The sequence below is a fragment of the Triturus cristatus genome, chromosome 11 (assembly GCF_964204655.1).
Source record: "Triturus cristatus chromosome 11, aTriCri1.1, whole genome shotgun sequence".
Lineage (NCBI taxonomy): Eukaryota > Metazoa > Chordata > Amphibia > Caudata > Salamandridae > Triturus > Triturus cristatus.
The window spans coordinates 233,990,328-234,017,684 of NC_140594.1; the positions used below are offsets into that span (position 1 = coordinate 233,990,328).

General features: G+C 44.9%; 1 protein-coding gene across 1 annotated transcript in view; it reads left to right on the forward strand.

The window, feature by feature from the left end:
- GRK3 (G protein-coupled receptor kinase 3) overlaps positions 1–27,357 on the forward strand; it is a 1,147,860-nt gene that overhangs the window by 581,338 nt on the left and 539,165 nt on the right. The window contains exon 4 of the mRNA XM_085636358.1: positions 21,896–21,997. Coding sequence (XP_085492484.1) covers positions 21,896–21,997 — 102 coding nt within the window. The remainder of the gene's footprint in view (positions 1–21,895; positions 21,998–27,357) is intronic.

Consider the following 27,357-nt stretch of genomic DNA (forward strand, 5'->3'; position numbering starts at 1 on the left):
TTGCAAAGAGTGTGTGGTTGACACCTAACAATTAGAGGTTCTGTCCATTTCAGTGGCATTTATGTGACATGTAATTATGTCTGTTTTCAGTACCAGAAGCTAACAGATATTACAGGCTTCAAAGTGGAACCCATCTTGAAAACAAGCATTGGAAAAGCCAATCAGGCGAGTGTTGAATGCCAACCTCTTTCCTTGCTAGTGCTTTTTTGCAACTCTTTATTACACACAGAGAGGGTTGCAAAAATATGTAGAATGGTGGCTGAACGGATGGATACATAGATAGATAGATAGATATTTAGATAGATAGATAGATTTATTTCCATAGATACAGTCGCTTAAATAGATAGGCAGACATGATGAGTTGCAAAGATGGGTAGATAGACCTGGTTGTAAAGATAGATTTGCAAAGATATGCAGATTTGCAAAGATCTATTGAGTTGCAAAGATAGATTGATAGAATGTTATATAGATAGATACATTTGCATAGTAGAAGGCACAGCATTTGGAGTAAATGGCACAAATTCAGTTAGCAATATGACAGCCAAATATCTATGTAAAGACGACATACAAGAGCACTGAAAACAAACTAGAAAGACATACAAGTAGGACATGCGGGAGCTCTGAAACCAGACTAAATTGGTTTGCAAGTAGTCTTGAATTAAAATACATACTAGCATGGCATACAGAAGTGCAGTTATATATGCATGTAATTGTGTGCATAACAAACAGGTGCCAACTTCATAGAGGATAGTTTCAAATGGACACAATCTGGTTCACTGTGAAACAGCAGTAGTCTGGTAAATGAAAGCCACTCCAAAATCAACTTGCAACAGCATGACCAACAGATAGGGTCTGATATTGCTGGAATGTGCTCTGTGTTCACATCATAAACAACAAGAATCACTGGTAGAAAGTTCCCTAGTTTCACATGAGGATAGAAACACAAAGGCAATTGTAGGACATTTGGCTGCTTTTTGAGGGGGCTAAAACTCTACTCAAGCCAAAACCACAATCCTTGTGAGGGTGAGGTCACAATCTAACCCTAAATTAACCTGTGCTCAACCCCCTGGTAGCTTGGCACAGAGCAGTCATTCTTAACTTAGGGGCAATGTGTGAAGTATTTGTGCAACACTTCAAACAGTGTCAAACGCGATCCCACACCAGTTTAGAAAATTAGAGTATGTTTTAATAAATAAAAAAAACGAACAAAACAACACAAATCCAAACATTGGAACTGGAGATATGCAGATTTAAAGATTTCAGTGAAAATAGCACCAAAAAGCATAAAGCGCCAATTGTGGATATCTGGTCGCATCGGACCAGAACGAAATCATAAAATTCAGGCCTAACACAATAGAGCGCAGAGTGGCTAAAGGGACCCAGTTAGGTCGTACCTTAGGCCCTGGTTGTGGAGGGTTGCAAGGTCCTGCGCCAAGGAGGTGTGTTGCAACTGGGGCGATCTATCGGTTCGGAGGTGTTGTGGAGCTGCGATGTGAGGTCTTAAGTCATTGCCGAGGATCCTGTCAATGAGGATTTAAGAATGCAAAGTCCGGCATCAAAGATGCGTTGCGCAGTGCAGAGGAGTTATGAGGCTGTGATGCGAGAACCTGCATTGTTGTTGAGACTGCCGTCAGTGAGTGGTTTGCAATACAGGGTCTGCATCGGGAAAGCCTCGCACAGGTGGCAGTTCTGATGCCGGTTGTGAGGTCAATGTGAGTCCCAGCACTGGGAGAACCCTAGCAACAGATGTGATACGTCTCTTCTGCTTGAGGTTGTGCTGCAGAGCAGAGGAGATACGTCTGTTCTTCTGGGTCCACAGTTAGCCTGACAGAGCACCTTCGGGACCACTTCCAAAAGTCCAGGACTAGGGTGGCACCACCTGGAAGAGTAGTACTCGCAGATGGCTGAGTGCAGGTACTGGCTTCATGGATATTGGAGTCTCCTATCCCTGAGGCTCTATTCAGGAGGCCAGCCAACTAGCCCTTGGACTCACTTTGGAGTCCTGGGTTCAACATATGCAGGTTCAGTCCTTCTCACCCAGGCAAGAGGGCAGCAGGTCAGCACAGCAAGGCATCAGTCCAGCAAGGCAGCAGTCCAGCAGAGTGGCAACAGTACGTCAGTCCTTCTTCCCGGCAGGGTATCCACAGGTCCCGAGATGTACTTAAGAGTTGATGCCTGAGGTCCCTTATTTATACCTGCGATTTCCTTTGAAATGGAGTGAAACTTCTAGAGGTTTCCCTTCGAAGTCCACAGGCTTCCAGATTTCCCTGCCCTGGCTCCAGACTAACTACAGGGGGGACACTGCCCTTTATGTGGAGGTCCAACACAGCCTGTTCAAGTGTAAGTAGGGCTGGGGCCAATTCCGCCTTCCCATCTTGCCAGTTATGGCCATCCAGATATATCTAATTTCCCTATTGTGGGTAGCTGTCAAGGAGGAATACACAAAGTCCGGCTGTCAGCTAGCCTCAGTCATGTGACTAAAGACAGGTGGCAGGAACTAAATAATTAAGCCAGAAAAATGCCAACTTTCTAAAAGTGCCATTATCAGAAAGGTATTTTAAAATCCGACTTCACCATAAGTTAGATTTTTTCATTTCAATTCCAATGGTACCAAACATGAACTGTGTACCAGTTCGCATTTGGAATTATAGCTTACTAAATGAAATATGGTAACTTCCATGTTCTCCTATGGGAAAGGTAGGCCTTGCAGTAAAGAAAAACGAATTTAGTAGTTTATTATTAACACAACATGTAAAATCAAAAGTACCTGTTCCATTTTTTGAGTACACTGCACCCTGCCATCAGGGTTGTCCAGGACCTACCTTAGGGGTGATTTACATGTATAGAAAGGGAAGGTTTGGGCCTGGCAAAAAGATTCTTTTGCCTGGTCAAAATGGCAATTTAAAACTGCACAGACAGGCTGCAATGGCTGACCTGAGACATGTTTAAAGGGCTACTTAAGTGGGTGGCACAATAAGTGCTGCAGGTCGTCTTGTATAATTTAATTTACAGGCTCTGTGTATATGTAGTACCACTGAACTAGGGACTTTTAGGTAAATGTAATATGACAATGCAGGAAAAGCCAATGTTACCATGTTTTAAAGAAGTGAAAACGTGTACTTTAGCACTGGTAAGCAGTGGTAAAGTGTGCAGATTACTAAAGCTAGCAAAAAAAAGATCAGCAAAAATGGAGGAGGAAGGAAAAATTCACCATCTTGAGAAGAGCTGCTCATTAGGCTTGTCCTGGCCCCTTTTGAGACACACATGACTTGTGTTTGAAGTTCTAAGAAGAAGCTGAAGGTGGACATCTTACATTCAATACTGGATTCCAGGATTCATGCCTTGTGCTCTTATTGACTCACAAAAGACCCCTTTGGGTAACCGCAAATGTGGAGATGCCAGAACTATTTGTTCCAGGAATGCATAGACCTGCAATATGAGAAGCCTTTATTTTTTTTTAACACATGCAACCTTTAGTAAGATTGTGACATGACTATTTGCACAGATGTTACTGTATGCCTTCTTCCTGTAGCTACAAGCTTCTGAGGTTGCTGTTGAAATGTTGACTGGCAGGGTAGTCTTTCCAGTGAATTAGAAATTGAAGTCACCTTGTAACTTCAAAGAATCTCACGTTTTCTGACACTCCTATTCAGGTTGTCCCTGCCTATACCTGGTGGAATCCACATGGTAGCCATTAATAAAGATATATGTCTTCAAATGTGAGAAATGAAAAACAGGATGGATCTTTCAAGTATAAGGCAACTCGAAATAAAATGCAAGGTGATTGATTTGATAATTTATCCTAAACAGTCCAAAAATTGTGGTAAAAATATTACTGGAAATGTATGGACAGGGATGAAACAAGGCAACAACCAAACCGTTATTTTAGGAGCACAGGAAAATGCTTTTGATTCATCTGCATGTTTCTTCATTCTGCATAACGTTGCAGAAACATGTTACCTATTCTTCTGTACCTGATTCTTGTAGAAATGGGGGTCTCTAATTGGCAATGGTTTGCACCATTGTCCAAGTAGGGACCCTTCTTCCTAGTCAGGGTAAGGGGGATAGACTTATAAAATAACCCCTGCTCACCCCCTTGGTAGCTTGGCACGAGCAGACAGGCTTATCTCCGAGGTAGTGTGTAAAGCATTTGTAAATACATACAGTAATACAGTGAAAACACTACAAATGGACACCACGCCAGTTTAGAAAAATAAGTAATCTGTATCTAAACCCAAAACAAGACCAAGACGACAAAAATCCACAATACAGTACTCAAAATATGATTTTTAAAAGGTAGAAAACGTTTTGTTCCAAGAAAATGTTGGATGCAACACTTTTACACAAAGTACCTTGGATGTGTCGAAAAATGCAAGCAGAAAGGGTTGCAGGGAAGGTGATGTGTTGGTTCCTTACATCCTTACACTCAGGGAAGGTGATGTGTCGGTTCCTTGATCTGGGGGATCTTTGGTTCTTTACTGCTGCGCAGGGAAGGTGATCCCTCAGTTTCAGAGAGGAGGTGATGCGTTGGTTTCTTACTGCATGAGGAGTTGATGCATCGGTTTCTTACTGCATCCCCCAACTATGCTGCAAACTTGGCGCTTCAATGCGATGGGTGACAATCCTATACAATGCAATGCGTGAAGACCCGGGATGAGATGTGAAGATTTGAGCCGCGTCCCCTCGATGCTTCGGTTCTTCCACAGCACGGCCTGCATCAGAATCGGTACGGTGGTCTCGGAGATCGGTGCACAGGATTAGTTGCACGGCAGACACTTCAGCCATGATCAGGCGCAGTGTTGATTCTTCAGCAGCGGCGGCAATGCGCCTGAAAATTCTTCTTGCACCACTGCAATGTGTCGGAAACAGCTGGTTCATCGATTTTCACAGTTCTTGCAGTCCCCAGTCCCAAATCAACCTCCAGAACACTGGCAGACACCTCTCAGCAGGTCAGAACTCCCATAAAAAGGCATTCAGAGAGGACTGAGGGTGAAGTCTATGTGTCCCTGAGGCAAGTTCTACTCGAGCCCTTGGAGATCCTCCCCAAGCAGGGGACACAGCACACAGAGAAGTCCTTCTCATTTTCTTGGCAAAACCAGCCACTGCAGGCCAACCCCAGACAGCACACAGCAAAGGGGTAGTAATTCGCCTCAGTTTTTCCAGCTCTTCCCCTTGGCATAGGTTCCTCTTTATTCCCAGAATGAGCTAAAAGTCTGGGATCTGGGCCCCAAGTTTTATAAATCTGGTGCAGAGAAGCTCCTTTCCCAGCAAAACTATTTCTTTCTTCGTTGGTGCAGCTTCCTGGCAGGAGGTGGAGACAACATTGTCTTTGGCAGACCAGGCCCTTTCAAGTGTGAAATAAATCTCCTCCCCCTACTCTGAATGCAGCCCAGGTCTATTCAGCCCAGCCCTGACTCACCCTGGAAAGGCAGGACACACCTCAGGCAGGTGGTTGTCTGAAAAGAATGCACATCCCAAGCCCCTGTCACTCTAAAACCAGACAGTCAATACACAACCTAGCAGAGGCACACTGGATGGTTAGGCAAGAAAATACCTACTTTCTAAAAGTGGTATTTTCAAACCCAGAATGTAAAACTCACCCTTACTAAAAGATGCATCTTAACATTCTGAGTTCAGGCATATCAAACTTGAGCAAACTCCCCATTCTATTCCATGGGGTCAAATAGCCTTACAATAGTGAAATAAGAAATTAGCATTATTTCACTATCAGGACATGCCACACACATCAGAGCATGTCCCACCTTTCACATACACTGCTTGGGCCTACCTTAGGGGTGACTAACATGTAAGAAAAGGGAAGTTTAAGACCTGTAAGTGGGTGCACAGGGCAGGTCGACATGGCACTACCAGACAGCACACAGGCACTGCAATGGCAGGCCTGAGTTACATTTACCGGCTGCTGATATGAGTGGCAGAATTCAGTGCTGCAGGCCCACGAGTAGCATTTGATTTACAGGTCCTGGGCACACACAGTGCACTGTAATAGAAATTGACAAGTGAATCAAATATGACAATTATGGAATCACCAATCCATATCAACAATTTACACTTTGGCTGAACAACAGTGGCAAAGTGCCCAAAGCATCTAGACCAGCAAAAATGAAGTCCAACACACAGCACCTCAACAGGAGGTAAAGGCAAAGAAACACAGGGGAAACCCACGCCAATGATGCCAAGTCTAACCGATTCCAATAATCACAAGTCAACAGAAACAGAGAATCTATTTGAGGAGAATATATGAAAACTGTTGATGAAATCCTTGCATATAGAAGAGCGCTGAAATTTTAATGGCACTGCAAATTGCATTATTATAACATTTTGTGTTTGGTTAACAGGACAACTAGTTGTCTTGGGTTGCTTTACAGTGACACTGTAGCCTTTGAGTGGTTTCTCAGATTGCCCACTTGCCTGAGAATGAAAACCAGAAGAGAAAGCTTGTTCAACTGATATTGCCTTATACAAAGTTCTGTAAATATATGAGAGATATTATGTTCCTCTATCAGAAAGGTGCTTGGCCATTTCTTCAGCTGTTGGTAGTTTGAGCAAATGAGAATAATGAGCTGTCTTCAAAAAGGTGTTTAAGGTAACCATTGCCACACAATATCCTTCTGAAGGTGGAAGATCTTTAATGAAATATCTAGAAATCATATGCCAAGGTTCAGGAGCTACTAGGGATGGCTGTAAATATCCAAAAAGATTTAGAATGTTGAGGTGTAGGCTGGGCTGGACAGGATTAAGAGAACCTAGAAACATATTTCTTAATGTTGGAATGAACAGTTAACCAGTGAAAAGATCACAGAACCTAATCTAGTGTAAACCTTACACCTCTGTGACCAGAAATGGCTGCGCCATGATACATTTTCTTAACATCCAGGAATATAGGTAATAGTGAAATCATACTGGACATAGACAACTCCTCATGTGGGTAGGCGACTGTTGCTGCATTGAGGATCTCATAAATTCTGCAGATATCAATCATCAGTTCAGATTTCAAATGGTTCTTTAGTTCCCATCAATAGATGTTTGCACTCCGTGCAAGCCATCTTCACGGATAAGAGATTTCTTTCAAGTACTGACTAGTTACAAGGCAGCTTTTGCTGTCTAATGATGTGTTTTCCACATTAAAGGAATTCACATCAGTAAAACTCTTCAACCATTAAAGAGGACCGCTTTTCAGAATGTTTAACAAGCAGATCTGTGTTCTTCTAAATGGGCTACTGACAGTGACAACTCTGCAAATTGAGTGCCCAAAGGATGTATTGTGGACTATACACAGAAAAGATAATCAGTACTAAGAAGTATCAATTCCAGATTCTAATGACACATCTGACAAATAAAAGACAAGATCCATTAGCTTCATGCAACAAGAATTCTGCAGCTGCTCTTACGGAAGTCTCTGTTTCCCAAGTAAACTTAATTGAAGTTTCAAAGTGACATAATATTGGTGCTAAGTAAACATCTGTTTAAGCACATCATTTAAAAAACCGTTTCAGATTGATGATACCAGCAAAACACCTTTTTTATATTCTGCTTTTTTAAAACATTATTAATGTCACTGATTATGTCAGCAAATTTGTCAATGTCTTGGCGATAAAAATGTGTAAATCTAAACATCCAGATTGAAACCAGACACATTCAGTCTAAACCCAAGGTACTGAACTTCTTCCTTTTGAAATTCACACTTCGCGGGTTTGCAAGACAAGTGATGTTGCTGACAATACCAAACTTACATGCCCTTCATGTTCTGCATGAGTCTTTAAAATCATGTTGTCATTCAATGTGATTCAAGCTAGCCAACAATATCTAGTCCACAAAGTGTGTGAATCACTATTTTCCATTCATCATCTATCTTCCTTTATTCTTGCGGATGAAATACATCTGCTAAATCACAATTAGTAAAATGTTTTGCTCAATGGATGGACTTTAAAATATCAAGAGGCAATACGATCTATTGCTGATTTTGATCTGATTTAAGCCTCTATAAACAGCAAAGTTTAAGGGTCTTTATCTTCAGTACTTTTGGACGTGGCCCTTTTTGCAGGGTCATACCAGAACCTTTTGCCTTTACTCCTGTATTTTGTTCTGACCTTTTGTGGGTTGTTTTATGACTCTGGACACTTTACCACTGCTGATCAGTGCTAAAGAGCATGTGCTCTCTCTTGTAAAGTTGGTAAGATTAGTCTACACCTGTTTGGCATATTTAATTGATCTGTAAGTCCCTTGTACAGTGGTATCCCATATACCCAGGGCCTGTAAATTACATGCTACTAGTGTGCTTGCACCACCACACCGAAGTAGCCTTTCAAACCTGTCCAAGGCCTCTGCCACTGCAGGGCCTGCACGCGCAGTTTACTGCCACAGTAACCTGGCATGTCAAGTGGTTGCCACATCTGAAACTACCCTTTTACTACATATAAGTCATCCTTAAGATAGGCCCTAGCTAGCCCTATGGTAGGGTGCTGTGTAGGTAAAAGTTAGGACATGTGCCTTAACTGTGTGGTATGTCCTGGTACTGACAAAGAGCCTATTTGGGTTTTCACTGCTGTGAGGCTACCCTCTCATAGTGTTGCATTGGGGATTCCCTGATTTGTGCTTCAGTGGTAATTCCTGACATGAGAGGGGTAGCACAACCATGTTTGGTATGTTTTGAATATTAGTGATACATCCTGCTTATTGGTGAAGGGAGATTTATTATTACTATTTTAGAAATGCCACTTTTAAAAGTGGGCATTTCTGTGTGTTTATGTATTATGTGTCCTGCCTGGATGTGTATTGACTGTCTGGTTCTGACTAACAGGAAGGAGGGGATGTGCATTCACTTCAGTCAGTCACAAGGGGGGTTGAGGTGTGTCTTGCCTTTCCTGTGTGACTCAGTGCTAGGCTGAATAGACCTAGTCTGAATTTAGATTAGTGGGATGAGTTTCCCTTACACCTGAATAGGCCTGGTCTGCATTTGGATTGGTGAGATGAGTTGCACCTGCACCTGAATAAGGCTGTGCCTGCCTTCCACATTTCTGGCTCCACCCTCTGTGGTGTGTCTGGGGCCTGGGCTTACAATGTGAATGGGGGTGTTGTGCACTTCAATATAGTGTTTGGAGTGCTCCCAGAACAAAGACTTTGGTCCTATAAGTACAGGGGCTGTGACCCCATAAAAGAGTCACAAGGGGTTCCCTTGTCCCAAATGAATCGGAAGCCCCTTGCCTGTTGTTCTCTGCAGCCGGAGGGGTTGCACAACCAGTGACCCGGTTGGGGCCGCAGGAGGTCCTACTCAGCAGGTAGAGGTACGGCCTTAGTAAATACCTGCCTGCTGAGCTCACACACTGTGGGGGCACTTGCCTTCATTGGGAGCACCGGATCTTTGTGTTAGGACAAGGCGAGACCTCTACGGAGGCCCCCTAGTCCTGGCGGAGAAAGGAACCTCTGCAACATTACCACATTCCCTGAGGAGCCTACGTAGGGAAAGACAGTTGCTGCATAACAGGTAGCAGGAGCACAGCTGTCGCTCTTAGTTGTGGTAACCCATTGTCTGGATTGCACTCTATGTACAGTGCAGTAATGGTGGTATGCTTAATGTGGGCATGACGTTTTTATAATGTGTGCATTCGACAAGTGGCTACTATGGTGCACTGCTGATGATGTTATGACAATGGCCCGATTAGCTAAGTAATTTTTGTGATTCTGTGTGAAGTCATGACAAGTGCCTAGTGGCACAGTGATAAATGTGATTGTGATCTAATGTACTTTTTATGAATAATACAAAGGATATTTTTCTATAGCCTTGTGTGGAGTCTCTTTTGTGGTGTGACTAGTGTGTCACTGCTGTGTGTTGCACAAACACTTTACAAATTGCCTCTGGGATAAGCCTGACTTCTCTGCCAAGATACCAAGGGGGTGAACAGGGGTTATTTTTAGTGTGTAACTCCCTTGCCCTGACTAGAGTGGTGGGTTCTGCCTGGCTTAGGTGTATATCCTAGCCAACCAGAACCCCCATTTCTAACAAGTACAAAAAAAAGGTGTTCCAGCAAGTGAGGAAAATGGTACAATTAGTGTTTATTATATCCTTCTCCAGAAATAAATACACCCCAACGGAACAGCAATGGCATGTTCAATTGGTACTTTATAATCATAATCCCTATGAGGAGGCTAAGGATTCAGTAAGCAAAAAGTATGCTTAACAAAAATGGAGAGAAAGCATTACAATAAATGGTAAAGAAGAAAGATTAGCTACCATAAAATTCAAAGTGAAGTTACCTCTTGGTGACCGATAACTACCAGAAGCATGCTCATGATCACGACAAAACTATGATGATAAAGATATTGTTCAAGTAAGCCAACTGCCATATGGATTCAATGAAGGAACTGGAAACATTACTGTGTAATTAGAAGAAGCAATACTATCGAAATCTAACACTTAGGCATTTTCTCTGAATGAAACTTGTAATAGAGCTTAAGTTTCTTATATCAAATTGCGATCGAACATAAATGATTGTTTAAGCTTATGCTTAAGGACTTAGGAGTTGGTGTTTATGTTTTACACAAGGTATAAGTGAAGTGATCGATGTTTGAAAAAGATCTCATATTTAGTCATGCATTTGTCATCAGATTTTGGAAATTTAGCTGGAATTTTATAAATTAGGAGTTAGGTCTACACTTTTAGGTTAAGGCTTGGAGGCCTATGCTCAGACTTAGGGATTAGTGCCTGTTGTATTGGTTTATACATGAGGGAAGGTTTTTGAACAAAGGATTATAAAATTAGTGGTGTTTTATTTAGGAGTTTAGGCTAGTAGGCTTCTTTGAGACTCAGGAGGTCATTTAATTTGGTTGGTAATGCATCATCCACCAGAAAATCAACAAATGCCCCTTCCAATTATCTCTGGGTTTCTGCATTTTAATTAGAAGTGGAGGAACTTCTTAGTTTCTGATGACCGAGGCCCAGCCGACTTCGCTGTCTGAATCCTACTGGGCCAGACCAGCTGCCACAGGATTGCGAGGTCTTTGGCCAACCAAATTTAGGGCAGGACACCCAATACTATTTTATCCTGCATGCAACTGCAATGCAAGACATGACCAATGAACTCTGTCCACGATGCACAAGGAGACAAGCACTTGTTTATTTTTATGAAACAAACCTGAACTTTGGGTGTTTTTTTCTGAAAACAAAAATGTAATCCACCCTAATATATCTCATTGGACATGGTGTATATATTTTTGCAATGTTTCGTCAAAGGCCGTAACAGCTCTAACATTAGTAGTTATAGAAATATTGCAGAACAAGTGTGGCTATTGCAGCTAGCTTCACGCATTGCAGGTATCACTAATGTAGGCTCAACTGAGCTGGCTAGTGTTTGTGGGCTGGGCTCCTCTGTTGATTTATCACTGTCCATGATTTTGTGAGCCATTGACGGATTGATTATGTTAAGGGTACCTGGTCTTCATGCCATTGCTTATTGTACTCTGAAAACAGAGCTAATGTTGCAATGTGAAAGCTAATCCTCTGTGCGCAAGAAAAGGTAAACATGCTCATGCTTCAATCGCTGCTGTGTGTAAAACTGTTGATAGAGGGCAACCCGAGCGGTGCTTATAAGGTCTAAGAGCTGGACCATTACGGACAGGGTATATAGAGGGGGTGAATCTAATAAAGCTACCCGAACACTGGGGCTTGAACCTTGGATTCTTGCTGATGGGACATAAGCACTGCATGCATTTGCTATTTGACCTATTTGGTGGGATAGCGACACCACGGGGAGAAGTTTGTATCTGTAAGCCTAGCTGGGAGTAGTTGTGGGGCTGAAGATTCCAGTCAGCAGACAGATATCTCTTCACGCTGGAGGCTAGACCACGACCCCTTCCAAATGGTTTTCTGGGTTTTTCATGGGCGACAGGCACTCTGCAAGTTTGGGTGGTGGGAGGTTGGTGACTCACAGAGCAGGGATGCAGGGAGGGGGTTGTTGGGATTGTTGTATGTTTTTGTTTGCAGGGGGGAAGTTACACTCGAGACCTATACATCCAGCAGAGAATGAGGGTTGTCACGGAGAAAGTGGCGGGGGAGCTGGGAGACCCCAATGCCGATGAGCGACCTGGCTACTGTAAAGTTGTGGTCCTGGAATGTAAACGGGCTGGGCAATAAGATTAAGCGCACGCTAGTGATGCAGTATCTGAAGAGGCATTCCCCAGACGTTGTTCTCATTCAGGAATCGCATTTGAGGGAAAGCAAATGTAAAGCCCTAGATCGGTTTGGCTATAAAATGTTAGTGCACTCTGGATTTACATCCAGGGCCAGGGGGGTGGGCATTCTCATACGCAAAGTTCTGCTCCTGGTAATTACAGACACGTGGACAGATACTGTTGAGTGTTTTGCCGCAGCGGCGGGCAAATGGGAGGGGTGACTGTTGGTATTCGGCTCATGTTATATACCGCCGTGGCTTCACTCGATGATCCTCCCACAGCTCAGTTCACTCATAGCAGACCTATCCTTAGGCACCCTACTTATTGGAGGTGACACAAATGCATTCATGAACCCGGAAATGGATAGGTCTGGCTCTCGAATGGGCACACAGGGGGAATGCGGCCTTGCAGACTTCACGAGGGCGCTGGGTCTAGTGGACCTGTGGCGGGCACACAACCCTTCACTAAGGCACTACACTTTCTACTCGGCCAGACATGGGTCCTTCTCTCGACTTGACCATCTGTTCACCCATGCAGATAGAATGGGGGATTTCTCTAACGCTCATCACATGGCGTGGGGGATCTCTGAGCATGCACCGGTGTGTGCCACACTCAAAGGTCCGATTATTGATAGGGCAGCCTTCCCGCGGATAGATCCATGGTGACTGCGAGATCCGCTACTTACTGATAAGCTCCCGGCGGGTTCTAAGCAGTATTTTAAAGAAAATAAGGGGACGGTACAATCGCATATCACGCTCTGGGAAGCATACAAGACGGTGTTGAGGGGACAGGCACAGTCGTCAATTGGGGCACAGAAAAAGGAAGAGACCTGCAATGTAGACAGCTCGAGCAAGAGATTAGTCAGATGGAAGGCGCGTCTGAGATGGCATCATTCGCGGAGGCGCTTCATCGGTTGGTGCTGAAACTGCGGGACCTGCGCGCCCTAGCGGAAGGCGAGGCACGGGCATATGCGCTGGCCATCCAACACCACCTATACGATGTCCGTGATTAGGCCCTTAATCTCTTAGCATGGCTGGAGAGGCGTGACAAGGATAGGTCCTGGGTGGTGGAGATCCGAGACGCAGAAGGAGTGCTGCAGACCACCAGTTCTGATATCGCAGAGGCCTTCGCGGAACACTTCGAGCACGTATATGCCCCGGTCAGCTCGAGGTCGACAGCGGACTGTGAGGAATTTCTTAGGGATTTTAACTTGCCAAATGTGCCCCCAGAAGCATATGATGATCTAGAGGCGGACCTCACGGTAGAAGAGTTGGGTAAAGCAATGAGTTTGCTTAAGCCGGGGAAGGCGTCCGGACCCAATGGGCTCCCGGTTGAAATTTACAAGAATCAGGCAACGATCATACAACCCCCGGCTCTTAGATATGTTACAGGAGGCGCGGGAGGTGGGACATCTCCCGGCGGATCAAATGGCAGCCACGATCGTGGTGATTTACAAGGAGGGTAAGCCGGCAGATTAGTGCAGTTCCTATAGGCCTATTTGCCTTATCAACGTGGAGGCCAAGGTCCTGGCAAAGGTGTTGGCAGACAGGGTGCTGTCTGTAATTAAAGACCTGGCAAACGTGGACCAGTCAGGGTTTATGCCTGGTAGAAGCACTAGGCACAACCTGCGAAGGCTTTATGGGGTGCTGCACATGACTGAGGGTAATGTATCTCAGCAGACAGCATTGATGTCACTGGACGCCTCCATGGCCTTTGACAGTATCGAATGGCCATACCTATTTATGGTCCTTCAACGGCTCGGCTTTGGCACTTCCTTTTGCAGCTGGGTCTGACTCTTATACGAGGGGCCTATAGGGCAAGTGAGGGTGAATGGTGCCCTGTCTAGATCCTTTCAGCTTCGGAGGGGCACGCGGCAGGGGTGCCATCTTTCCCTGCTTCTGTTTCGCCTTGGCGTTGGAGCCCCTGGCTCACTGGGTCAGGAGGGATCCTGAGATTTGGGGGTTGCGGGCGCCAAAAGATTGGGAAAAGTGCATCTCTTTATATGCTGATGACATTGTACTATACCTGGCACGACCGTATTACTCAATAGCGCGGGTCCTTCATATTTTTGAGTTGTCTGGTAGCTATTCGGGATACAATATCAATTGATCAAAGTCGGTGATCTTCCCTCTCTCGGGACCCCCCCTCAGGGTTCCACGGTGCTGCGCGGCCCCGGTGGTGGTGGATTGTTTTAAATACTTGGGGATATACATCAACAGGGACCACAAAGAATTCCTGGCGAGAAATCTGGGAACTCAAATGAGTTGTCTAACTGCTGATGTTAGCCACTGGCGCTCGTTCTCGTTTAAGGGACGGGCGGCTCTTTATAAGATGTTGATGCCACCGCGGCTTCTTTATATACTGTAGAACACTCCCTTTCAGATACCACAGACGATTTATAAGCGCATAGCACAGGAGGTGCAGTCTCTGCTATGGGCGGGAGGGTCACCGAGAATTGCCCTACATAAGTTACATAGGGGAGTCTTCGATGGAGGGATTGTAGTTCCGGATGTCAGGCTGTACTATTGGGCCTCCCAAATGCAGGTGATTAATGACTGGGTCTATGTAGGGATGGAAGAGCCAGACTACAGAGTGTATAGGGCATCGATGTCGCAGGGCAAATGCGAATTCCTCTTGTACTCCCGGTGGACATGCCCGGACTGGCCAGAGCATACTAAGGTTCAATGTTGGAACAACGCCCAAAAATGACTGGGCTGGGCTGGGAGGCTGACGGGCCGAACCCTGCTTTGGACGTGCGATCCTCTTAGGGAAGTGGCTGCGCTGTCGGGATTCAGGGGCTGGCGCTTGATTGGCGTTGAGTATCTGGGCAACGTATGGAAGGGGGACTCCTCTTGCACGTTTGACTATCTGCCGAAAGAGTGCGATATGCACGACTCGCAGCGATACATGCATCTGCGGCTTTTACAAGCTCTGCGTGCTCACATCCAACAGGGGGTTTCTATTCCAGACTATTCCCCGCTTGAAGACCGGCTACTGTTGGACCCCATACAGGGGAAACCCACCTCCACGATATACCACAAATTGATTAACAACCTCCTTGATCCCTTGGTCTCTCTTAGGGTGGCCTGGGCCGACGACCTAGGAGTTCTTGATGATGAGGACTGGCAGGAGGTGCTCCAGAGCCCTAGGGAAGTGGCTATGCGCGTCAGATTCAGATTGGTGAAGCTCAAGATCCTGCATCGGGTCTACTATCCTCACACTCACCTACATTCCTGGGGTCGTGCCCACTCTGCGCAGTGTGTTAGGGGGTGTGGGGAGGAAGGTACCTTCATACACATATTATGGGAATGTCCTGAGGTTTCCGTATTCTGGTGGAAGGTTACGGAAGTCATGTCGGAAGTGGTGGGCGAGCCTGTCCCATTAGACCCAAAATGGCTTCTTCTAATGATTAGAGGCGAGGCAGACTGGTCCAGATATGTGGGTATATGGCTGGCATTTTCAGCGGGGGTGGCAATGAAATGAAATGAAAATGAAAATGAATGAAAAAAATGAAAAAAATATTTGATAAAGCGCACTGCGGCCAAGCGGCTTCCTGGCGCTGAGGTCCTGATCAAAACTCACAGAAAGCATCCCGAGGGGCTAAGAGGGAAACGCTTGAAGAAAGAGAAAAGTTTTGAGGGCCTTACGAAAATGGGAATAAATGGGAATCGAGCGAATAGAAAGTGGAAGACTATTCCAGAGCTGAGGGGCCAGGACTGAGAACTGTGTGCCCCCCGTTCTGGATTTGCGAAAACGGGGAATGTGCAAGAGGGACAGAGAAGAAGAACGAATGGTGCGGCTGGGGGCATGAGAAGAAATGAGAGAAGTGATAAAGTGAGGAGCAGAATGGGAATGAGCCTGGAAGGCTAAGCAAGCCAGTTTAAAAAGAGATCTGAAACGGACAGGAAGCCAGTGAAGGGACTTAAGTACAGGTGTGATGTCAGAGGATTTAGGGAGAGAGAGGATGAGGCGGGCCGCTTGGTTTTGAATGGCCTGAAGTGTGCGGGATTCAACAGCAGGTATGCCCGCATACAGGCCATTTCCATAGTCGAGGCGAGAGATGACAAGAGCCAAGACTATGGTTTTAAGTGCGTCGGTGGAAAAGAACCGCGATATCTTCCGGATGAGACGGAGGGACAGGAAGCAGGAAGACACGACAGAACTAATCTGGGTGTGCATAGATAAGTCATGACTGACTTTAATACCAAGGGTACGAACAGAGGGAACAGGCAGGGGGGGGGGGACCAAAGGAAAGGGACCAGTGTACCGGAGACCAGGGATTGGAGGGGCCACCAGTAAGGACAAGTTCCGTCTTGTCCGGATTAAGCTTCAAGTGGTTGGCACTCATCCACTCAGAAATAAAGACTAAAGTGGAGACAAGCTTAGAAAGGGAATCAGAAGAAGAAGACAGATCAAAAACGAGCTGAAGGTCATCAGCGTAGTTATACACTGAGACCCCCAGCTCAAGAAGAGAGGTGACAAGAGGTTGGATATAAAGATTAAAGAGAAGAGGGGAGAGAGAGGAACCCTGGGGAACACCACAAGTGACCGGACGGGGAGGGGCAGAGAAGCCAAGAAGATGAACCGCCTGAGACCTCTCGCAGAGAAAGGACGCGAGCCAAGAAAAGGCCGCGCCCCGGATGCCAGCCGATCTGACACGGTCGAGAAGAATGGAATGGTCGACCGTGTCAAATGCGGCGGACAAATCGAGGAGGACCAGGGCTTGGGGGAGATTAGAGTCAGCTTTCCCCTTGAGTTCATCCAGGACCACGAGGACCACCGCCTCCGTGGAGTGGCCCGGGCGGAAGCCCGCTTGATGGGATGCCAAAAGGCCATTCTCCTCGACATAGGTGGAGAGGCAGGAGGTAACAAGAATCTTACCCAAGTAAGGAAGAAGGGAAATAGGTCGAAAGTTAGAAAGAAGAGAAGGATCAAGACCTGTTTTTTTTTAAATAGGAAGGACTATAGCAGATTTAAAGAAAGAGGGAACAGAACCGAGAGCCAGAGAGGAATTAAGTAGAGCAAGCGGGGGGGCAGAACAGTTGGTAAAAAGAGTTTTAAGAATGCGAGCTGGCGCGCAGTCCGCGGGAGAGCCAGACTTGACCTTGACCAGGAGTTTGAGGAAATATTCAAGGGAGATGGGGGGGAAAAGGGCAAAACAAGGGGAGGGAGGAGAAGGGGAACAGGAAAGATTGGAGTGAGACACAGAAGGGATGTTAGCTTTAATCTTCAGGATTTTATCAATAAAGAAATCATTAAGTGAGGAACAGAGAGACTGAGAGGGGACAAGGCTGGGAGTAGAGCGATCAGAGGAGACAAGATTATGGACCAGAGAAAAAATTTCACGGGATTTGTTAGCGGCAAGAGTGGCTCTCTCGGTAAAGTAAGAGGTTTTAGCCGCTAAGATCGCTTTTTTGTAATCCGTAAGGAGAGATTTGTATTCGACGCGCAAGGGGGAACTATAGTTCCGTCTCCAGTGGCGTTCCGACTGCCTTAGATTGAGTTTTAGCGCTTTCAGCTCTGGAGAGAACCATTTGTGCGCGTCATAGGAGCGGACCGCTTTGATCTTTCTAAGCGGGGCAACTAAGTCGCAGGCGGAAGAAAGCCAGGTACAAACGGCGTCAGCCTGGGATTCAAGAGAAAGATCATTGAGGTCCGGGGCGGAGGAGGCCAAGGTAAGCGAGAGGGAGTCAAGATCTGTCTGATTCCAATTTCGGGCTAACAGGTTTTTCGGAAGGGGGGGTTTATCAGCCGAGCCCAAATGAATAGAAAAAGAGATAATGGAATGGTCCGACCAGACACAGGGAGATACGGAGGGAGAAGAGATGACAGGGCATATCGACCAAATTTGGTCCAGAATGTGACCCTGAACGTGGGTAGGGGTTGTGACATAGGGGGTAAAATTCAAACACTGAAGGGTGGCAGAAAAATCTTTAGAGGAAGAGTCTTCCCTAGGGTCGACCGGCCAGAAATTAAAATCGCCGAGCAGAAGGACAGATGAATTATTGACCACCAGGGTGGCCAAGAGGTCCTGGATGGAAGCTACAAAAGAAGGCATGGGTTGAGGGGGGCGATACACAAGAACAACAGTAAGAGGGACAGAAAAATTAAGAGAGCGGACCACTAAGTAGTCCACGTTAGGTATGGGGGGGTGGGTAAGAAGTTGAAATTTGAGAGACGACCGAATAATCATTGCCACACCGCCTCCAACCTTGCCGACTGGACGGTCAGCTCGGAGGGCGTAGTAGGAGTCAGGAAGGCTAGCCAAAAGATCAGGAAGAGAATCAGAAGAGAACCAAGTTTCGGTCAAGAACAGAAAACCAGGGGAATCCGAGGTCAAAAGATTGAAAAGTTCCGTCTGATGCTTAACTGCGGAACGGGTATTAAGTAGATAGGCAGAAGCTAGCGTAGGAACAGAAGAACGACAGGGAGCAGGAGAGAAGTCAGAGGAGCAGGGGGGGGGACAGTGAGAGATAAGTACAGGGTGAGAAAAGGGGGGGCAAGAATGCCCAGTGAGTCAAGGTGGTGCAAAATAGGAAAAGGGACAAGGGATGGGCAGTGAGTTGAGCAGACGTGTAGGCCGCAACAGAAGCAGGGTGTGTGGCCCCTGGTCCCGGCCCGTCGCGGACGGGCGCAGACGGGCTTAACTTAGGCGCAACTTCGGCGCGCCTTCGTCGCGCCCGCTGCGCTCGTCCGCTGCGCTGCCGGAAATGAGTGGCCATATTATGGGGACACATGAGGGAGGAGGGTAAGAGAGGCGTGGCAGGGGGGGGAGGAGCCAGAGACCTGGAACGCAGCGACCAGACCCGCCCAAGATGGTGGACCTGCCCGTCCGACTCCGAGAGCCAGGCGAGGAGGGGGAGGTGAGTGGAGGCGGTCTGGGTCCAGGAAGGAGGCAGCCAGAGGGGATCCAAGAGCGCTGTGTCAGAAGCGCTGAGGTGCAAGTGCAGGTAAGAAGATTAAAAAGTCAGCAACTAGTCAATTAAAAAGAGCGTTGCTCCCGGAGACGCCTCGGGAGGTCAGGAGATTAATGCAGGAGTAGGCGCGCGAACAGCTGACCGCCTAGAAGTACTCTGCCAGGGGGGGAGGAGCCAGAGACCTGCAGCGCGTTGCTCTCGGAGACGCCTCGGGAGGTCAGGAGATTGATACAGAAGTGTCTTCCTGCGCAACATTGCTAGAAACTGGGGGCACCGGCACACCCCCTTATTGTGGAATTGAAACGTGACCTCGATTGGTGCCAGAGAGCGGAAGAAACAGTGTATAAGAGTAGGGGGTGTGTCAAGAAATGGGAAAGGGTGTGGATGCCGTGGAGGAGGTACAGAGGGCCGTGGGGGGCAGAACAGTAACAAGATGTGGAATAATAACGGGGCATGCTCAACCCGAGAATGTGCCGACTATGATTTCCTGTACATGGCAACTAATATCCTCATGATATTGTCTCTGTATGATGTGGTCTCTCGAGCTTTTGTTAATAAAAATATGTTTTTAAAAAAGATATTTACTAATAGCTTAACCTACTGTGAGAACAAAGGACAATTTCCTCAGCACAAGATCTCTATGGCCCTGATTATGACTTGACCAGAGCTTTCCAACCCCTTCGCAAATCCAAACTAATATTTAGAGATAATCTTGGTTTTCTCATCATGATATAGCAACAATGGTGATATATAGGGGTGGCTTGTTTACTTGTTTATCCTTGGGGCCTCTCATTACAAGTTTAGTGCTAAATTCCTGTCCCTACAAAAAACACGTAATTAAGCAGCGATGTGAATTACAAGTTGTGAGATAATTATCACATCCTCACAGCTTCCTTCTGATAAATTCCATCAGGTCAAATCTACTGAAATTTATCAGGGGAAAAGGCAAAGCATGAGAAATTTGGTGGTTAAAAACACATTTTTCAGGTTATGGCTTGTTTTCCCCTTGAAAATTCTGAATAAGCGCTACTTTCCACATGTGGTAAATACCTCACCCTGGGATATTGGAATTTACAGTGTGCGGTAAATACTTCACCCAATTCCAACAAACTTGTAATGAATGCCTAAATGATCAGTGTTGAATTGTGTTGTCCTCCTATTCTGATGCATTTGAGTTCCTGCCCATATTTTTCTCTCTGCCTTTTGATTGGTTGCAGCAGGTGCCCATTAGAAATCAGACATGGACTTGTTCTAGTTGAACCTACATGAAATCATAACCATGATGGTTAGTGTCTGCCAAGGTCTATACTCATATTAAAACTCTTCCATTCTCCCTGGTGGCTCTGTATTCCCGTCAATGACTGCCATGTGAACAATGACCGTTGCTACTGAGAGAAAATTCAAAATGGGTCAAATCCTGTCTGTTTTATTTTGCACACAGTTCCCATTTTAGGGATTTGTTTCTGCAGAACATATAACTGCTGGCTTGTCGACATGACACAGTGCAAAAATAACTTCCTAGGCAATTAACATGTTTTGTATATTGCTATTTAAAACGTGTCCAAGTAGTATAGCCAAAAACAGTATTTTTAAAAAATATCACATAAATGTTTATTGTTAATATGATTCTCACAGAATCACGGACAAAATCAATAAAAAAGCAATTCAACAATGCATTTATACATAGTATAGACATTCAATGTATTCAACAACAATTAAAAGTAGAGACAAATCTGTGGCCATATGATCATCTTCTACGCGCGTTTCGGCGAAAAGTACGCCTTCGTCAGGAAATGCCACAATTCTTCAAGGTGTAGTCTAGTGAGTGGATAGCAGGTGAAGGATTTATCTGGAGGTAGTGTTTGACGGTCTGATAATAGATGTAATGCCTTTAACCATGGGGTTTCACAGTAAATAAAAAGAGCGTTGCCGGGTGTTACAGGTGGTGGTCATGAAGCCTGTTCTATCTGCTAGAATGAAATTTCACATATGTCGATCAAATGACTTGAATGAACGGAGTGTTCATTCATGGGTTCAAGATATATTCTTTGTGCAGCAAAACTCTTTTTTTTGGTGTGAACCTGGTAAAGGATTGCCGCAGATGATAATTAGAGTGGTGCCGTATGGATGACGGGCGTCTGGTTTTAGGGACAGATATCCTGATCTGCGGCGTGATGGAGTGTGATGGAGTGCCGATTCCTTCTTTGTGAACGTTTACTCAGCTGAGGATAATGCCGTCGACATGACATGCAGCTATCCAGCATCAGCTGTTCAATTAAACTGCTCCCGTCATGTTGTAAAAGCAAGCCCGCCCAAATTTGTGGCAGCCTCTCAGTAGTCTAGATTCGCCACCGGGCTGAAAGAGGCTGGCCTCTACCACTTGGCAGGTTTGTGGAGCATCAACCAAACTTTAAATAAATCTTTTAGTCATTCAATCACTGAAATGTTACTCTCTTATTGCTTTATGATTTTGATCCATCAAACGTCTCCCGGGGGTGGGTTAGGGTCATGTGCCTACCTTAACAGATACATTTATAATCTTTTAATTTTTCAAGTATTGTGTTTTAAACACTTTTCTCCACATTCCCTCTTTAAATAAACTGTCTATTTTCATCATTGGTTTTATCACCTGTGTATGAGTGTGTTATCTGCATACATATAGACAGACAGATAGATAGATATTCTTGAAATAGTTTTCCCTCTAAACTGTAACCAAGCATTATGAATTGTTTTAAGTAACACAATAGACAGATACTTACAGAGGGTGACTCATTGTTTCTCTTACATTGCAGATAAAGGAATATGAAAAGCTGGATTCTCAGGAAGAGCGCCTTTGTAGAAGCCGGCAAATATATGATACGTATATAATGAAAGAATTGTTGTCTTGTTCGCATGTAAGTTTCTGCATTTCTTTTTTTTACAAGGTCTTAATCCTAATTCATTTTTGGCGCCTGTTGCGTATATTTTTTTTATGGTTTAGAGCACAACACAAAATCTAATAGTTAAACCCTGGAGGGCGAACTGCTGAATTTTATTTCTCCGATATTGAGGTGTCCATATTTACCCATGCATGTAACACCTGATTGTAATGGGGTGTATTCTTACCATGCTGTGATGTGCTTTTATCAAGTTAATAATGTACTGGATCCTCATCTCACATGGTGCGTCAAGTGGTAAACTAAAATGTGTACAAAGGATAACATGCAGTAATCCGGCTACTGCATATATTTACTGTTTGTGTCATTGTCTAAACTTTCACATAAACATTGTGTTTCTTCATTCTTGTGTGGTTTGTAAAGATCAGCACTCTCCTATAGCAATATTCATGCACTATGTGGGTCCTTCCCACATAATAAATCCAAATTCTCATCTGGTCCAACACATAAGTTCAATAAATGAACCTCGGGATAAACCCTTGGTAGCTCTAGCACACAGCAGACAGGCTTACCTTGGGGAAGAGTGTGCAATGTAGTTGGCAGTACTGAAACAGTTAAAAAGTCAAAACATTACACAATAAAAATCTCACAGCCAGTTTCCGAAAATAGAGAGACTGTTAATGAGGACAAAAAGAGCCAAGAAACAGTAAGGCACAAATCAGAAGTCACTGTCAGCATTTCACCTGGATCTAGGCATGATTACGGGCCTACAGTAATGGGTAAGGCTGGATGCACCAAGTATGTCATCCTGGTTAAAAATGTTACTTTCAGACTTAGTTTCTGAAATGGATATCCTCCAGTTTGGCATGTTCAATGGCTCTGTATCCAATTAGGTCCACTTGAAGTTCGATACCCCTTGGACAACATCCCACCGAAGGCATTGATTTCAACAGGAAATGCTCAGAGCAGGAAAATCTAAATCCCGCGACTTCCACAGCTCTCTCTTCAGTAGTGCCTATGCCTGGTAAAGGTGCCTTTTTTGCACTTATTTCTTTTCTTGAACTCAAAATCCTCAATCAGGGCAAACCATGTATGTTCTAGGGATTTTAGAAGTCAAAACTTTTCCGACTATCTGGACACCACTTAGAGGCCAGGACTCACTCCAGTTGAGGATGATAACAAAATCCAGGTAGAAGGTCTCTTGCAGCTTGTTGTGTCTTTGTAGCCACACAAGAGGTCAGCCAATTGACCGTTAGAGTCTCCAGCTCAGTCTTAGGTACAGGTGAGGGCAGGTCCAGCCTCTCAAGTCTCTACATGGATCACTGACGGCAGAACCAGTCCTCTTGTTCTCTTCTGTTCTTCCTAAGTCAAAACAGCACCAAGACCAACTTCCACAAATGCATGACAGATGTTAAAGATTTGGATGAAGAACAACTGCCTGAAGCTCAACTCGGACAAGACAGAGGTACGAATTTTTGGAACAAAACGCTCCCAATGGTACGCATCCTGGTAGCCCTCAAAACTCTGACATATTCCTACCCCCACTGATCACGCTTGGAACATAGGCATCATTCTAGACACCAAGCTAACCATAAAAACACAGGTCAACTCCATCTCCGCCTCCTGCTTTTTTGTCCTATGCATGCTTTGTTAGATAGTTAAATGGCTACCCCAAACCTCAAGACGCACCATCACCAAGGCACTCATTTCCAACCACCTGGACTACGGCAATGCACTCTACACTGGGATCGCAGCTCACCTCCTTTGACAACTACAGACAAAACAGAATGCCAAAGCCAGATTCGTCCTGGATCTTCCCAAACAAATCCACATCAGTCCCTACCTAAGGAAACTCCACTGGTTTTCCGTACAGATAAGATGAGATTTCAAGCTGCTAACCCATGAATAAAACGCCCTACTTGACTGGGAACCACCTACTTAAACCACCACCTAAAATTCCATCAGCTCACCAGACACCTCCACTCCATGTCCCTTTCTATAATGCTCACCCCCCATATCCAATGTAGCAGATGTGGAGGTCACTGCTTCTCCTACCTAACAGCAAAGACATTGAAGAGCTGCCCTTTCATTTACGGACCTCCTCATCAATTTCAGAATTCTAATAGCTCCTGAAGACCTTTCTATACCCAGGTCTTCAATACACTTAGCTATGAATAGGCATTTCTCATCTTGGTCCCTTTCAAGTCAATGAAGCTCCTGAACCCTCCCCAACTACCCTTCATGAACTAAGAAGGTTCATATACCTCACACCCAGGTCTTCCTGCCAAAAGGCCTAAGCCTTTTCAGTTTCTCCTACAGGAGAAGATTTCACACCTCATTAAGGGGGAGAGCTGCAGACATTTTAATTAGCCTACTAGGGCTTGCGGGAGATAAAGTCTACCTTTTTAAAAGTCACATTTCCTATATATTTATCAAAAATCATAAAATTAGAGTTTTACAAATAGTGGTTATTCATATCTATAGCTTATCCCAAACCAAAGTTAGCAAAAATAGTAGTTTAATTGCATGTTAGTATTTCTTATAGGACCAGCTACAGCCCTGTAAAGGGAAAATAGTTTTTGCGGATGAGTCACTGTAGAAATAGGCAATAATGACATTTGTGCTGACACCACTTTTAAATACCAAGCATCCTCCCTCATTATCTGCTGGCCCGATTAGGAGTGACTTATTTAATATATAAAAGAAAGTTTATTTTCTGTTTAAAATAGTTATTTTAACAGATTTGCCTACAAGCTTGCAAGCTCTATATGTAGGCCTGAAGAAATGTTTCTCCTTCCGGCATAGTGAATGGCACAGATGGTGCTGTCATCTAAAGGTGACATTTCACTTTCAGTGCTATTGATTTATTATCCAGACCCATAAATTATGACCTTACTGGAAAGTTAAGTATCACCAACTTGGTATTACGGATTTTAGGGCTCAGAGCAAATACGCAGAGGACTCAACATCACTGCCCTACGTGCAGAGTTGAAAAAACAGCACTATCAGTCAGCAAAACAAATGCAGTGGATCATGCAAAAAAATGATTTTCTCACAGACCCTGATTCAGGAGAGCAGCTTGCAATGTGGGGAAGACAGAGGGGGCAAGTCACATTGTAGATGCACTGCAGTGCTTTTGAATGTCCATTTACTTACCAGTAATCCTCATTATTCGTAGTCTTATGAGTCATTGTCCGATTCATTACCCATCTCCCTCGCATTAGGATGTTAGGTGGAATGCCTCCCCGATCCCTGTTGGGCAACTTAAGGGCTCTCCCTCCCAGCATTCTTCCTGAATTGCCAGGCCTTGAACCATAAAGGCTATTCCAAGGAGGGTGAAAATTATTTAATGACTAAAGTAAGGACTTACATTACTAGTGTAAATGGAGCTTATTTGTAACTCATTTGACATTACATCCAGAGTCCTTGTCTCCCATCCTTTTGAGTAATACCGAAGCAACCAACATGTTCTTCATCACACATAGATGTCTAAATTTAAAACTCACATTTTTTGCTCACATAAGGTATGTATTAACAGGATCTCAACAGTGCAACAAGACTTAGTTCAACACTAACACCAAAGTTCACATTTTCATTTAAAACATTTTGCAGCTTATAATTCACGATATAAATATTATTTACTCTCTGAAGATCTCATTCAATGTAACCTCATTATCTCCACCCAAAAAGCTGACATTCCCCTCATTAAGCGACCAGATGGAACTGGTATTTTTGCTAAGCAATCAGCAAAAGCTATCTACTGATCGAAACTGGGGAAGCTGTTTTTCCTTTTCCTGCACCACCAAAAGTCACAAAAAAACTTTCAGATCGGCTAAAAGGATGTCACCTGTAGAGATAATTGGAGAGTGCTTTCTAGACATATCCAGCAAAGTCAAACCAAGCCCCTGAGGAGAAGTGGTGGACAACTTTGGGCAAAAAAGGGGAAGCACCACTCCCTGATTTCTATAAAAGAATGATGTTTCTTTGGTACAAACATAGCATCTGGCCTGCATACCATCCCATCCATATGGAAGATAGAAAAGGTTCTTGAACTATGTTTTGCATATTTGTAGAGTGCATAATTACCTGAGAGGGTGTCCTGGTACTGAACAGCTGTTAGTCTAGCCACACCTAGGGCCTAGTGTGAACACTCAAAAAGCAAGGTCTTCAGCTTCTTGCAGAATTTAAGAAATGAGAAGGAAGCTCTTATGTGTAGCTGCAGGTCATTCCATGTTATAGGAGTGATGTTGGAGAAGGCTCGGCTGCCAGATCTGGTTTTCCATATGAGAGTGATGTTGCAAGTAGGTTTCTGGATGAGTGTAGGTGTCTGGAAGGTTTATGAAATTCGATGCGATTGATGAGGTATGCTGAGCCATTGTTATGTAGTGTCCTCAAAGTGTGAGTGAGGTGCTTTAATAGTGCTCGTTTATGAATGGTATAGTCATTGAAGCTCCTGCAAGAGTGGGATAGTGTGAATGTGGTGTGGGAGTTTAAGGGTTATTCTGGTGGCCACATTTGAATGGTCTGCAGCCTTATGGTGTGTTTTGTGTTGATCTAGTCATAGAGGGTGCTCCCGTAGACCAACTTGATTGTGACCAGCATATGCTTGACAGTTTTTTCGGGAGCTATTTAAAATTCTTCCTCAGCATCTTCAGGGTATGGAAGAATGAGCAGGTGACAGAATGGACTTGGACGGTCATGTTGAGTTTGCTGTTGATTATCCTGAGGTTCTTTGTGTGGGTGTCGGTCCTAGTCCTTTTGGACAGCAGATGGCTATCGAGTTACAGACGGCTTTGCTTCTGTTGATGCTAGCATTGATACAGTCCACCAGACTGCATTGTCCCTGCTCATTCTTGATTTACATTCCAGCTGTCTGAAGTGACATTTCGTTAGTCTGAGATCCTCCATGTACCAGCTGTCCTGGTTACTGGATCTTGTTGTATTGCTGTGTTTGAGGGGGGGGGCAGGGAGTCGGCGCAGGGGATGATCCAATTGATGAAATATTTGAAGGCTTTGGGGAGGCTGTAGCTGTGTTTGGGATTGTGGGTGTTGAGAGTGGTGTGCCAGTCCTTGTCAATGATGCTGTCCCAGTTTCAGTGAGCTGATCTTGCAGTAGTGCATTTGCTTTAGACTGGATGGCACTGCTGAACTTGATGAAGGGGTGGTCTGTCCAGCGGTCTGGTATGGGTTTGTTGACTTGGATGCTATCAAAAGTTGTGAAAAATAGGGTAAAATAAAGCCAGGAGGTATCCAGCGACCTGAGTTGGTCCCTTTACTCACTCAGTGAGGCCCTGGCTTCCAAGGTATTTGATGGCTGCTTTTGAGTTGGGGTCGGTGTGGGCTTCCAGGTGGACATTAAGGTCTGCAAGTAGGATATA